At 34.3% G+C, this 16215-nt stretch overlaps 1 protein-coding gene across 1 annotated transcript; it reads right to left on the bottom strand.

The window, feature by feature from the left end:
- Window positions 1–15239: 15239 nt before the first annotated feature.
- On the bottom strand, window positions 15240–15897 carry LOC120215132. The gene is made up of 2 exons (XM_039212893.1): window positions 15760–15897; window positions 15240–15581 (listed from the first exon to the last, which is right to left on the bottom strand). Exons 1-2 carry the CDS (start codon window positions 15895–15897, stop codon window positions 15240–15242), a joined length of 480 nt encoding a protein of 159 aa, XP_039068824.1.
- Window positions 15898–16215: the final 318 nt, after the last annotated feature.

Genomic DNA, 16215 nt, shown 5'->3' with positions numbered 1-16215 from the left:
ACTATCGCAAAGCGATTCTGGCTATCGCAACACCGAATTTCAAATTCGCAACAGGTTTTAGTTTCGCAACACAAAAGTTTTGGGTATATAACTACGCAGCATCAGCAACTCATAACATAAATCCCTAAATCGTAATTCATTCCATCCCCATCTATCACTCTCTATGGCGACATCCGTTCCTATATCCAACGACATCTTATATCCAACGACATCATTCCCCATCCGGCAACAGGTTTTAGTTTCTCAGCTCGTTTGTTTAGTAAATTAATTTACAATAATGAAATAATCTAAGGTTGATCATGTTTGGATAGATTTGTGTTTTGGAAGGTCATGGGAGAATGTTCATGGTGTTTTACAATATAAGCCTTTACCCATGAATCTTCAACTAAAACTGTCATTAAAAAAGTTAACTTATGAAACTCTAATGTTACGTATTGCAAATAAATTAAATTTAGAGCTCCTAAGTGGATTTAGGCTATCTTATCAGAGAAAAGGTAAAGTTTATTTGTTAACCGACAATGAAGATGTTGAACGATTCATTGCTTACACTAGTGTTTCGTAAGATGATGTTACATTGTATGTTGTTGAACCTAGAAGTATTGAAGTTGGGTCAGTAGCGGGTAGTAATCAACTAAGTTTTTCAACCCCAGTTTATGGTCCTCAAAATTTAATGGTTCCACCACAATTTCATCACCAAGCAAATTTTGTTTCACAACATTTCCAATACTAAACACAATCTCAAAACCCACAACCTTTCCCTAATCCAAATCCCAATCAACTTTCAGCACCAAATTTCGGTTTTCGTATTGACCAGTTAGACGATGATGAGCCAACAGAAAAAAATTTGAGTACTAGTCAGTATTCGAAATTTGATCTTGGTCAATACCCGGACTTTGATCTTGGTCAATACTCGGATTTTGATGATGTTTCAGAAGAAGAAACAGACCCTGCGTGTAATAATTTTGATATTGGTCAATACCCGAATTTTGATGATGAAACAGCCGCTGTCGAGGAAGATGTTGTTGATAATAATGAGGAGGAAGTTACGACTATGAATTAACATGTTGAACATCAAATCTGTAATTCATATAACACTGAAAAAGAAAAAGAAGAAAAAGAAATCCCCGAAAAAAATGCCACGGGAGTATAACTGGAATATGCCAGAATTACTTCAGATACCGGAAGAAGAGTTGGTAAAGATAGCAGTTAATTGTTACACAAAAATTATTCGTATCAAGAAAGATGATTGTTTTGATACAAAGGAAGACTTGAAGATAGCTTTGTATACGAAATGTGTGGAAGGTGGCTATCAACTAAAAGTTAACAAATCAAGCAAAGATCGTTTCGAAACAAGGTGTATGATTGACAAAAATTGTATGTGGCGTATGATTGCAAAGAGGATAAAAGATTGCGAAATGTTTCAAGTTAGGACTTTTATTGATAAACATACATGTTCAAGAACCCAAGTTTTTCCTCGCCATAGGCAGGCAAACAAAAAATGTGTTGGGTGGTTTTCTGGCTGAGTTAATGTTTTTGCATGATAGGGTATATCGGGGACATGAAATTATGACTGACATGAATGCTCGATTCAAGATTAGTATCTCATATTCTCAAGCTTGGAGAGCCAAATGTTATGCCTTGGAATTGTTGAGGGGGTCTCCAGAAGCATCGTTTGCCCAACTGTCGGCTTATTGTCACAATTTAAAGCTGAAAAATCCTGGGTCGGTAACTCATATCAAAACAGATATAGATGGACGCTTTGAGTTGCTGTTTATCGCCATTGGTGTTGCGGTTAGTAAATCAATATAATTTTGTTGACTCATTTTTGTTAGTTACATGCATTTCAAATTTAAATGATTATATTTCTTGTGTATATTATTTTGTAGATTCGTTCGTTTATTACTTGTATGCGCCCAGTTATTATAGTTGACGTAGCACATTTGAAAGGTCGATACCTTGGAGTAAACTTATTAGCAGTAGTCATGGATGCTAACAATGGGATATTGCCAATAGCTTACGGGGTTGGCAAATCTGAAACCTTTGATTCATGGACATGGTTTATGGGGAATCTTAGGGATTGCATAGGTCCTATTAGCAATCTGACAATCATATCCGATAGGGCAAACTCAATTGACAACGATGTTAGAAGGTGTTTCCCAGATGTTTTTCATGGACTTTGTGGTGTTCATTTGTATAGAAATCTAAAATCAAGGTCTGATGGTATAAAAAATCACAAATGAACATACTGGAATGCTGTAAATGCTTATCGGGAAGTGGATTTTAATAAGCATATAAATTGTTTAAGACGTGTTTTGCCTCAGTGTGCTCAAACACTAGAAGATGTCGGGTTTGAAAGATGGTCAAAAGTACATCAACTTGGAGCAAGATATGGTTTCATGACGTCTAATAGTGCAGAATCAATCAACGCTCTAAGTCGTCATTCCCGAAAATTACCCATTACTATGTTAATGGAGTTTTTTCGAGCCTCTATTCAACAGTGGTACTACAAGAAAAGAAACCATGCAGGTATTATTTCTTTAAATTCGTAACTTATCATATATTTTATTAAGTATTATTTATTTAAATTTACAGGAACATTGGAACATCGTGTTACACCATGGACTGAAAAAAATATAACAAAACGTGTTGTGAAGTCAACGTCATGGAGAGTTGAACCATGTTCAAACACTTTGTTTGAAGTACTGGATAATAACTTAAATGGGCTTGTCGATCTAAATGCAAAGACGTGTAGTTTTATGAAATGACAAACATATGGTTATCCGTGTGGCCATGTTATAAAAGTTGCTCTTCATCTAAACCAAGATGATTCAAGCGCATACGCTATGTATTGCTACATTACAGAAGTATATCGACAGACTTATGCTGATATTATCTACCCTATTCCACATCCTTCTGAGTGGGACATACCAGATGACTTACAAACAGTTTTGCCACCATCCATGGACAGAATGCTACCTGGCCGACCAAAAAGTCACGATTGTATACCGTCTAAGGGTGAAGAAAAGAAGAGATCGACATGTAGTCGGGGCAAGGAAAGTGGTCATACAAGGTTGACATATGGATCACCAGTGCCATCACAATCATCTTTTCCTCTACCAAAATATGGATTATTATCAAAATCTAAAGCTCATATGGTGTCAAGCAAAAGGCAATCAAAATCGCAATCAAAATCAAAATCCCAATCACAACCAGCTTCACCTTTTGGGACAATTAACTTAGGTGATTTTTAAATGCAAACGTTGTATTATGTGTATTTTATGTGTGAACTTTTAACATTTTCAGTTAGGCATGTATTAGTAACTTGAGTTTGAACATTGCTATGATCTGTTCAGTTGTTATCACTTATTACACATTCATTTGAATATCGCAATGCGAATTTGACTATCACAACATAAAAATCGCAACGCGAATTTGACTATCGCAACGCGAATTTGACTATCGCAACGTGAATTTGATTATCGCAACGGGAATTTGACGATCGCAACGAGAAAATCGTAAAGCGTATTAGACTATCGCAACGCGAAAATCGCAAAGCGAATTGACTTTCGCGTTGCGATTTTGGCTTTCGCATTGCGATTTTGGCTTTCGCATTGCGATTTTGAGTTTAGCGTTGCGAAAGTGACATGTACCTTCAACAGGTCTTTTGTCGTCAATATGATGCAGAATGAATTCAACAAATCAACTTTTACATTTCAATCAATTAAATAAGCAAATAATAATAATAATTCTTATTTTCCTCTTCAATTAAACAAATCAACTTTTAAGAATCAATTAAACAATCAAAAAAAGTGTACCCCAGACAGTTGTTTATGAACTCATACATCAATTTCACGCAGCTCACTTTAGGATTAACCTGCAGAAAACCAAACATTTGCTCAAACAACACTTTCTACACTTCTAAAACCAATAAACACCAAATTATTGAATTCTAGGTACTTAACAACACATACATTTGACTTACTAATTGTTTATGGACACTTTCATAATGCGGATGCAGGGAGGCAGCGTCTCGCATATATCGTTCTAGCCATAAAATACCGAAACCACAAGCCTACTGCACCTCTATCTCTATCGGTGGGAGGTAGAAACTGTATACTTCCTGTCCTCAAACGCTCCAAGCACATGCATACGAGAGGACCACAATCCCCTCTGGCTCCCTGTGTTTGTTGTGGCGCGGTCTCGTCTCTGATAACTGTAACATTGAACTTCTTTGGCTTCTGTTTCCAAAATAAGTCCAATAATTAATCGCGTCCAAGAATTTATCCAAATGAGAGCTCTATCCCTTAATAATATCTCTCAAATCAGACAATGATATATAATTTATCATGCTGTCATATACTATTATCTTCAGGGATGGGAGCTGAAGCTCGACGAGAAACCAATGATTATGTTCCAAAACAGGGATAAACACCTGCAATCATAAGTAATAATTCAATTGCGCACTTATTTATGAACACTTTTAAAATATTTAAAAAATAAATACTAACCTTATCGACCTCCCACCATGCAGGATAAAGTTTAGCTTGTCCATTACCCAACACATATGATTCATCTCGTAGATTCTTCAAGTGAACTACGTGAAAAGACGTCGGCATAATTGTATATCACGTATTTTTTTTATTTTTCCTCAGTTTCCTTATTATTAGAAGACGTGACATCCATGCATCAATATGTTGTTTTACAAAAAAAGACATATATTAGTGAATTACATAAATTTAAAAAAAAATTAATCAAAATGAAATATAAGAAAAATATAAGACTTACCCCCATCGAAATAGCCATTGTATTCAACCCCTAATAACACACCCCACCAAGATCGATCAAGCAACAAATGCATATCATCGTTAAGTTTGTATATGTCAGCGTAACACCCATGGCTCCGCTCATGTAGATAAAATCAACTGCGGTCTTAGCCCAAAGGGTATTTTCCAGAATTGTTTCTGGTAGTTTTCTCCTATCCACTTCATCTGCCGAAATGGTACTAGCCGGTAACTCATATGAAAGCCAACACTCATCCATCATGTCCGACACGTGAGAGGGTTTCTCAATAATTCGACATATTACGCCGTGTGAATCGGGCTCTTGAATGGTGGGAAAGACATCTTCAACGATGACAGTGGCTTCTTGAACAGTGGGAGGGGACTCTTGAGGGATGATAGGGGCTTCTTGAACGATAGGAGAGGCCTCTTGAACGATGGGAGAGGCCTCTTGAATGATGATAGATGAGTCGGGCATCTTCTTATGGAGTCTTTGCACTATTGGGGTGAACGGAGACGTAATGGCACGTGCACGCCATCTGATGCGTGAACCCCGTCGTGCAAGAAAAACCCGACATAAAGCATCCACCTTATCGGGCTGCTAAAAATAAATTAATACATAAATCAGTAAATAAACAGACATGATATTAAACAGTGAAAACAAATACAAATATGTTTCAAACTTGCACGGTATTCACCCAAGTCATTATTCTATCATAGTTCACAAAATGCATCAGACAACATTCCAGAAGTAAGCACTTATATAAACATTTAAAAGGACAACATATAGGTTTAGTGCATGTTCAAGGACAACATAAAGAGTAGTAGTTTATTCTTGAAACTTAAATTTGCAACACTGTGAAGTTAGTATTTGTCTTTGTCTTTTGGTTGAAGTAATGCAATCCATTCAAGTTTCAATTTGCAGAAGAAGAATAGTTTCTGAAATTTAAAATCGCAACACGAAACTTAAAATCATAACGCAAAAATGACTATCGCAACGCGGAAATGACTATCGCAACGGGATAATCGCAATGCGAAACCAAAATCGCAACGCAAAACTAAATTTGCGTTGCGATTTTCATTTTTGCATTGCGATTTTCACGTTGCGATTTTTATTTCGCATTGCAATTATCCCGTTGCGATAGTCAAATTCGCGTTGCGATAGTCATTTTCCCGTGGTCGATCAGGTGATGGCTCTGGGTGAGGTGATGGCTCTGGGTGAGGTGATGGCTCTCGAAGTGGAGGCTGCTCATCATCCATACCATATAAAAAAAACGCTTACTAGCTTGCCACCAATCAGTGGCAAGCTCAGCCTCCGTGGGTGTCAGCCTCTGTAATGGAGTGTTGGCCTCCTAACAATATAAAAGCTCAAACAAAGTTAAACGTGTACTAGTAATAACTTGTTTATATATGGTAGTATTTGTGTTAACTTACATCATTTATTGTCGTATACCGTAGTAACTCTTCCCAATCCAACAGCCACCGTTTCCTCTTCCAGGAAATAGCCCTAGGAATATCATTTGAAGTTTTTAATGCATATATCTGCATGCCGAGAAAAGCCTCAAATATCCAAATCTACAAACAATATAATACACAAACATTAGTAATTGTTAAATAATTAATTATAATTTTGGAAACATTATATATAAATTCTTACCTTAAAGGCCCAAATAAAGCCTGACAAAGTGTATTTGGAACCATCGCCACGCAAACTTTTTCGATCATCAAAGGCAGACGACAACTTATTCCAGGTAGCTTTCCATAGATACGAACCCCAAAAAAATATGTTCCATGCATTTAGGTCCTCTACCAATAATATTAGGTCCTTAGAAATAGGTTGTTTGGCCTCTCTGCCTAAAAAGTCAGCATGCAAAAGTACTAAAAGGCATACTCGGACAACATCGACGTCATCCATCCAAGTAAAACCATCTTTCTTTTTAAAATAATCTCGTCAAGTCGTCGACGTGTAAATTCGGCTTCTCCATTGACAGCTCAGGAAAAACCCGGGATAACCATGATGGGCGGGTAATATGACCAGTGTATCGACCTACATCATCGTGTCCGAAGCGTATACCAATGATTAAGCAAAACTCCTCCCGCCCAAAACACGTATACGCCGGTGGAAAATAAAACCATATCTCTTCATTACCATGTTTTATACTCTCGGGTAGATCGCTAGTTATGGTCTAAAGCCACAAACAGGTCAACATAGCATCTCCACCCGGATGTTGTACTTTCAACTATGGCCCGAAACAAGTATCCTCAAACAATTTTCTTTGTACAGGTGAAAGCTTCGACGCAATTGTAGTGACTAGACTTATTTTATTCCTTAAAGTCAATTAAGCCGAAAAAAAGTTCTACAAAAACAATAAACATACCAAGTTAGATATACCAAAAACTACACTGTGAAGATATACCAAAAACAATAATAAACATAAAGAGTAGTAGTAGTTTATTATTCAAACTTAAATTTACAACACTGTGAATTTCGTATTTGTCTTTGTTTTTTGGTTGAAGTAATGCAATTCATTCAGGTTTCAATTTGCAGAAGAAGAATAGTTTCTGAAACATAAAATCGCAACACGAAAATGAAAATCGCAACACGAAAATGACTATCGCAACGCGAATTTGACTATCGCAACGAGATAATCGCAACGCGAAACTAAAATCGCGTTGTGATTTTGTCGTTGCGATTTTCATTTCGTGTTGTGATTCTCGGTTTCAAATAGTCATTGTCTAAAATTGAAACTTGAATGAATTGCATTACTTCAACCAAAAGACAAAACAAAGACAAATACTAACTTCACATGGTTAAAGACTAAACAGTTTAGCAGTATTGGCAGTAATCAAATGAATTTAATAAGCAATCTAAGTGAAATGATTAATCTATTATTGAAATTACCAGTAAACTTATCATCCATTTCATTATGAAAAACCTAATAATAATGCAAAAATTTCAAAATAAAAATAATTAAAAAAACTAACCCTCGGTGGTTGATTTGGTTGATTTTTCATTTCTGCCCTTAAATGATTCTGAGGGTGGCTCTGAGAGATGGAAATAGACGGATTTCGCCGGAGATGGGGATGGATTTCGTCGGAGATGGAGACAGATGTCGCCGTAGAGAGTGAGAGATAGAGATGAGACTGAGTTGTGATTTAGAGTTTTAGGTTATGAGTTGCGATTACGGGATATATTAATATTCGTGTTTGGAATTTGAAAATAAAATATGCGTTTTGATACTAATGGCGCTTTGAAAATCGCATTGCGATTTTGTATTATCGCATTGCGATCGCGTTGAGATTTTGTATTATCGCGTTGCGATTTACATATTCGCATTGCGATAGTCAAAATCGCGTTGCGAATCTGGAAACTGATTTGCGATACTGGAGATTGCGTTGTGATTTAGAGATCGCATTACGATTTTGTTGGTCATTTTGACAAATCGAAAAAAATTAATCAAAATAATTTATTATAAGACATTTTCGGTTACTAAAAGTTATTTTCTCAATATATAATTAAATTTTAAGTAAAATCATATATTTTTTTTATCTTAATTTATGTGGTATTTCACATGTGTCAGCTTTTCTTGTCCTTCCTAGTGGGACTGTGTGAGTAATTTATTGAACCCATCAACCCATCGTTAAAATGGGGATGTAAAAATATAATGAATCATTTCAAGGCCCTGAAGATATGACATGAGACGAGACTCAATTGTTCTGATAAAGAATGATTGTGAGATTTGGACAAGAAACATAACCAATGCCTTTGGCTTGGTTTCTTCAAATGACTTGTTGCTGTCACGTTAGAGAATCAGAAAGGGTGATGGTTGGAACAGTAGCGCTTAAGATTACAAAGTAAATGAGGCTTTAATGAAGGGGGCGGAGACGCCAACCACAAAAACAATATCTAATTTATTTCTAAATTGAAAAGTGAGATTTTTAACGACAAATAAGAGATTATGTCAGAGGTAATTGAATCATAGGACCGACCGGCTTTTTACGGCCAGCAGATGAGAATTGAGATTTCCCACCGCTACCCCTCTATCCGCTGTATTTTATTAATTCTTTTATTTATTTATTAATAATAAAAGCTTAAATCTCATGATCATTGAATTATAGGTAAATTTTATTTTTATCATTGATTTTTTAATTATATTAATTGAATCTCCAATCATTAGTATTTAGCGAAAAATATTGACATAACTATTAAAAAATTAATATAATTATATATCTAATATTCAATATTTACATATATAATCAATTTGGTTATAATTTTGATTTAATTTAATAAATCAAATTTCTAACTACATAATAAACACGTGTCACCATTTAATCTCTAACTTAATAAATGTTCATATTAACATTAAAAATGCTAAAACACCTACAAAGTGATCACCAACTGAAAATACATATTAAAATAGTTAAAATACAAACCGCAAAACATCAAACACGCATAAAGTAAAATTACGTACAAGTAAAAATAATTTTGATAACCAATAAGCAATTTAAGTAATCATGAGTTTGAGTTCTTGTGATTTTAGAAAATATTTACCGAAAGATTAACTTATTAAAATTAGGTATGCGATCCAGATAAATTCGGACTAATTAAGGTGAAACCTTAATAACCTGAACGGCATTAAAAAAAATTGTGAGGATTTAAACCTAAGACTTTAAGGGATGCAACATAGTCAATAGATTAAATCACATATTTAAAAATAATTTATACTCCCTATGTCCATAACATGTTCTTTATTGACTTTTTAAAAGTTAATTTTTTTAAAATTTTGACAATGATTTTTTAAAATATTTTAAATAATTAAATTTTATAAAATATATATTTGAGAAAATACTTGATTGAATTTTTAAAAAATATATTTTAACATATTTTTATCAATAATAAGTTTTAAATAATAATCAGTCAAAGTTTTAAAAATTGACCCAAATCTTTTATGGGACAAAGAAAGTAATATTTTATATACGAAAATATTATAACATTTAATCCATTAAAATAAATCTAATGAAAGAAATATTAAATTTTGGTTAATGCAGGATTTAAAATAAATTATGATTAAGATCTTTATATTTTTAAACTAAATATGTTATTTTTACTTCCCTCACATTTATTTTATAATTATAATATATAACTATTAAATCCAGTCCTTTTATAAAAAGTTCTTCAACTGAATTATTAATTTTAAATTTGTATTATAAATAAAATGTACCACTCAATTTAAATTGAATCATAAACTCTCACGCTATACCTTATCGTTTTTCAAGGGATTTAGGTCTGATCCGTCGCTAAGGACATTCTCCAAACTATAATTCAGACTTTTAGGACGATTGATTCTCAAGCTAGACTCTTCCTAATTCGTTTGTCGTTAGTAAGGGAATCTTAATTAGTTTATACTCTTCCGCTTATGATAGCTAATTGTATGTGTCGATTTGAATAAGAAAAGAATTTGAGATAGCTAACTGAAAAAAAGAAATTACAGTCACAAATTTAGCCGGTTAAGCTTAGGTACTGAAATGTAGATTTTCCCAATAAAAAAACATAACCACGGAAATTGAAAGTGAAAACCCTAAGTCTAACCCTAGGCTTGACAAAGACATCAAAAACAAACTCTATGGCTCTCTCTCTCCCTGAAATCACACATTCCTTTCCGAGATCCAAAACTGTGCAGGCAGCCGCTACAGGTCTACACGAACCCTAGTCTTTTACCAAATCACGTTCGCACTTAAGAAAAGCAAAAACAAAAAAGCTCTACATACAATAATACTGTTTTAGTGTATAAACATCCCGAAATCTCCTCGTCTGGTCGACTGGATCGTGTGCAACGCGTGGCAATTATCACTGCCAAAACCCCACGAACTTTAAACACGATGTAAAACATGCAGAAGCTTTGATTAATTGTTGTAAATCTCGACACCTACTTGTCCTGTTGCACTGTTTGGGGAGGTAGAAAATCTTTTCGACGAGACCAGTATCAAATTTTTCTGTCGGGTTCCAGTGCTTTATTGAAAAAAAAAACCGTAACCCCAAATTCCCCCTAGGTTTCCTAGTGGAACACATACGCCTGTCATGGAATTCAGAAAAGGTGGAGGGGGAGCTTAGAGCTTAGCCCTGTAATTCTATGGTACCGACCTAATTAACTCTCCCTTGCATTGGTTACATGCCTCTTCTTTCATTTCTTTCACGGTTATTTTGATACAACCAATCTCTGAAAATCCGAAACCTTTTCAGAATGTAGATGTGAGTGGTGTCATTACCTGTCTTCTTTCAGCTGTGGCTTGGTTGCATGTGTGGCTTGATGGAAAAAACAGCATGACCATGCCACGGATGTGATGGCAATTAGATAGAGGCTAGAGCTTAGAGGGTCTGAGAGGACATTCATGGACGGCGGTTGCAGTATAAGCATGCACTCATCATCAATCTAATTCCAGTCGTTATGCAGAATTGTTTACCCGATTAGATGCATTGGACGATAGCTAGCTTCATAAACCAAAGCTAATAATTCATGTGGGGATTTTGCTGCTGTTGATGAAAATGGTCGGGTATATACCTATCCCTTGCAAGTCTCAGCTACTACTATCCTCATTTAATAATATATATTCATTGAAAATGGGTTATCTACTTTTTTAAATTCAAATTATGACCAGATATGATTATAGATCGAAAATTAAAATTTTAATTTATTTAAATTTGATTTAAAAAATAATTTTTTCTTTTGTATTAAATTCGATCCCCATTAAGGAGGGTTTTATCTGATGCAAAATTATAATACGATTTTCAAATGAAAATATACATCCGGTCCGATTCAAATAAATAAATATATATAGCCATTTTATTAATTAAAATAATGACATAGTTGAAAAAATAATATAAAAATTAATTTTATAATTATCATTAATAATTAAAAATATATCGAGTTCCAAACAAGAGGTGAACACATTCTTTAAAGAAATTCAATCCAAGTTTTTTTTTTATAAAATGACCAATTAAATCAGATGAAATTAAAATCTTTAAATTTGAATAAAATATTCTTCACTAATTACAATATTAACTCTCAGTAATAATAAGAACAATAACTACGTATATTTTTAATAGAGTAATAAACTTTTAAAATTTTCTTCATGTTAATTAATATACCAGTGGAATTAAAGTAGACATATCTGTGAAAGAAGACATGGAGGAGATACGCCGCCAGATCTGATGATATGCTGGCTCTTAAATAGACGGCCTGGATATTTGGTTGCAGAGATTGTCTTTTGAAAATCAGAAAATCAGAGTTGGTCTGCTGGGGTAATATAAATGAGAAAGGCCATGACTGTTACTGGTTGATTTGAGTGCTTGACTTATTGTTCCTTTGAAAATGAAATTTAATCAAATATCGGAGGGAGAGTAATAAGTTGAATTTGTTGGACGAAACTTGCCATGTTCACTTGCTTAGCCACACAAACTTCTGGTTATCTAGTTTGAGTGATGCTCTACCATTCTAGGCAGGAATGATCAAAACTTTACTTAACTTGATTTTTTTTTTGTAATTTTAAATGATTTAAATAAAATTATTAAAATTAATTCAAAATATTAATTTTAATTTTAATTTTGATTTCAAATCGAGTTAAAATTTTGAACTCTAAAAATTAAAAATTTGATTGACTATTTTGATAATTTTATGATTTAGTCATTGATTTCTTTATTCTTTTAATTCATCTTTCATTTTCAGTGAATTTTTGTACCAAATTAAAACCAAATACTCCTACACCATGGGAGAATATCTATTGCTTTTAATTCCTCATTTTGATAACATAATTTTATTTTTTCAATTTAATTCCTCAACTTTTTATGTTTTTATTATTTATTCATTTCCCCCCTTCATTTTAAGTCTATTTTTATCAAAGTTGAACCACATGCTCCTATACTACTATAAAATACCTATATAACTTCAATTCCTAATTTTAATAAAAATATATTCTCTTTTTTTTAGTCCATTAACTTTGCATTTTACTCAATTTGATATTTTTAACTGCAATTGTTTGCAAATTTTTTATTCTCATCAGTTCTTCGATTCTTTTATACTCTCATTAATACTTTACTCTGAAAATATATTCTTTAAAATATAATAATGTAATTATATTTTATAATTTTAAGTTGTATTTGATATATTAAATAACATTATAATGTTAAAAGGAATGAATGAATAAATAAATATATCTTATATGGATAGTGTAAATAAAAAATTTGAAATCAATTCTTACTATAATACATAGATAATTATAATGAAATATTTATAGAAACTCAAATAACTTAACTCAAATTTCTTAAACTCGACTCGACTTAAATTTTTTTAAGTTAAGTTGGAATTACAAAATACAATTTTTCAACTCGAATAACTCAAAATTTTTTAACTCGACACGATTAAATTCTAATATAAGCGTGGAAGGGGGAAACTAGGCACAATGTCAAAATCAGTAAATGATTTTCTTATACTCACTAACATATGCATGGACCAGATATTTTTCAGAAAAAAAACAAGGGGATCGAACATAGGCTAATCAGGGTCAGAATGGAGAAGACGGGCTTGGGTTGTGCATTTCTGAAAAATGGATCACCGAGCCATGCCCCAAACTACATATGTCGATATGAAGCATTCAGCCCTGGTTGCTTAGGCCCGGGTCTATTATTCTGCAATCTTGTTCAGTTTTTTAGCACAAGCATCTTCCTATAGGGACTTGATTCATTGCACATTCAAGATTTTTAGCGTTTATATTGCGTCGTTGGTGTATGCAAGAAATTGTTCTACCGGAATGTGATGTGGATTTGATTTGAAGGTATCTCGAGTTATATAGTTTTTTCTTAATAATTATTGATTTGATTCATTATTCGACTAATTCAAATTAAATATTATAAATTTTAATATGAGAATGACTTTTCTAATCTTAATTTACTCAATTTAAAATGTTATGATTCTAACTTCAAACATATTTAATATACGTACCGGCTCTCTTGCTCATTACCATTAATCGGTCCCCAATTTCACAATGGCGACACATCGCTCACAGCATATCTTACTCAGGAGGAGGAGATTTGACGCAATGTGGGATCCATGGAGGTGACACTATTTTTCCCCATCTGTAAGTTATAATGAAAAAACTCCGGTCGTTGTAATAAATAGGCTTCCAAATTCATGATTTCTAAAGGCAGCCTGTGTAGTATAGTTTCTTTTATAAATGGACAAGATGGGCACATCGGGGGGTAGGATAGCCCTTTGAAATCACTTTATCATTATCCCATAAGATAACTATAATCATCAAACTCCTTTTTAATTTGTTTTCTTAGTTCAATCTTAATAAGTTTCATCTATTGACCAAAATTGCGTGGGACCCAAACGGAATCTTACTTCTTCGATGATATATGAGTGGAGACCCTACCTGTGAACCAAAAATCACAATCCACAGCTTCCGGCTCATCCATTTATAACATCGTTTCAATTCATTATCCGCAACACCTTCCTCATATTTGTCTTGGACCCTTTGTTGTCACTTGCTGTCAAAATGGGACAGTTTTTATGGCTTTTGTTCAATAAATCCCAGTCATGACTCATCTGATTCTTCCTATGGTCCTCCAGAATTTATTGCAATGGCTACCGGAAACAACCATGCTTCTTTTGCAACCAATGCATCAAATCCGTGCTCATAAATGAACCCACTGATCAGGACTTAGCTATGATCAGGGATTAACCATGGGAGCAGACTAGGAAGTAGTTCACAAAAATTTTAAAATATTATTTTAGATACATTTTTTTATTGATAATCTGTTTTAATCTCTAAAATAAATCCTTGTGTCCGTAAATCCATATTACCCAGCTAAAAAAATATCTGTCTGGTTGAAATACTTGCTTTCTCTTCATCATCATCTCATAGATTGTTTGGTGTATTAATCCACCAGAGCTCATTAACCTGCAAAAGTGATATAAACAAAGGATTAAAAGCACAAATAGAATATTCAAAGTATTAAAAAAGCAGAAAAGTGGCAAAAGGAAAAAGATCAGAACAAACAACAAAGAATATAAAAATGGTGAAAGAAACCACAGGTAAAACAGGACGAGGATAAAACGTTACACGCGTGGGCCACACGTGTTGAACTTAGCGGGGAACTAGGGAGGATAGGGAGAAAGAACGTGGTACGAAAATTATGGAACTCGTTTTAATGATTAAACGCAAATGGAGATCACTGAACGGAGAATTTTATTGGGGTAAAGATGTGAGAATTTTAAGTTGAATGAAAAAAATGGGTTTTTTGGGAGATGATCGAAAACGAATATAGGAGCTGGGAATTCATTAAGGCTATCATTAATCAAAAGCAGTTCTTCTTAACGGATATATTTTCAAATACAGAATCGTTTATAGCTTAGGTTCTTTCTTTGTTCTTCTGGGTGGTATTGATCATTACTTGTTCTTCTGTTATTGCCAGTGATTCCCGCTGTGAAGAAGGTAAATATGACTAGGGTTGCCATGGTAACCATAGTAAGGAATCATTTTTCCCGCATATTTCTGAGAGCAAAGAGGGAAAGCTACGGGAGTCCCCGAGATCTGACGTAAGCAGGAGTATCTGGGAGTGGATGAAGACGACGACTTTGACGACGAAGCCGATGACGAAGACGGAGACGATATCGCCTTTTTGGCAGATTTCGGCTGCGAAAGCAAAGCTCTGATCTTTAAAGAAGACGGCGGCGACGCTACACGATCGTATTCCTCGATGAGATTCGCGAGATCCTCATCGGAAAGTGATCGAAACCAGCGCGTCTAAATCCTCTGTCGGTAACTGGAAACGTAGATTCACCGGTGTTCCACATCTCCCATCTTCAACGACAACTCTGTATTAATATATATATACTTCATTCTTGATGCTTAAAACAACGCCGATTTAGCTTAAAACTATTATAGAAACATGGTAGATAACAAAATAGAAGAATTTACTAACATCGAAGGAAATGGAGGGGTCAACGGCGAGGACTCGGGTTTCACCGCCGTTGTAACGGAGTTTTCCATCAGGGTAACGAGGGATGATTTTTCCGCCGTAACTGCATAGGAATTTGATGGTGGGGTTAGTTCCGACCATGATTTTCAGGTTTCTGTGAGGATAAAATATTTTTTTGTAGTTTTAGATGGCGGCGGCGGCGGCGGCTGTGGAGGAGGAGGAAGAGGCTCTCAGTGGCGGCGTCTTCAAGCCTAGGTTTGGAATACTTGGAACCTTATTTATAGAGTTTGGCTTATGCTCTTCCGTAACGAGGGAGATGGGCCCCAATTTGCTACGTCATAAATTCCAATTCTTACGGCAAAAGTTTCAGTTTTTTTATATTCCTTTTTTCTCTTTGTTCGAAATTTCTAAGTTCAACTTTTGGTACTCACATTATAAAATTAGGGTAAATTGCAATGT

The sequence above is a fragment of the Hibiscus syriacus genome, unplaced genomic scaffold (assembly GCF_006381635.1).
Source record: "Hibiscus syriacus cultivar Baekdansim isolate YM2019G1 unplaced genomic scaffold, ASM638163v2 tig00110114_pilon, whole genome shotgun sequence".
Taxonomy (NCBI): domain Eukaryota; kingdom Viridiplantae; phylum Streptophyta; class Magnoliopsida; order Malvales; family Malvaceae; genus Hibiscus; species Hibiscus syriacus.
The sequence above is the reverse complement of the archived record's forward strand: the minus strand, read 5'-3'. Positions and strand labels throughout refer to the sequence as shown.

Bases quoted from the DNA above. Each gene is read 5' to 3' on its own strand.
- LOC120215132 (XM_039212893.1), bottom strand. From the start codon at position 15,897: ATGGTCGGAACTAACCCCACCATCAAATTCCTATGCAGTTACGGCGGA. The intron at 15,582-15,759 runs GTTAGTAAATTC...CAGAGGATTTAG, and splicing joins ACCCCTCCATTTCCTTCGAT to ACGCGCTGGTTTCGATCACT.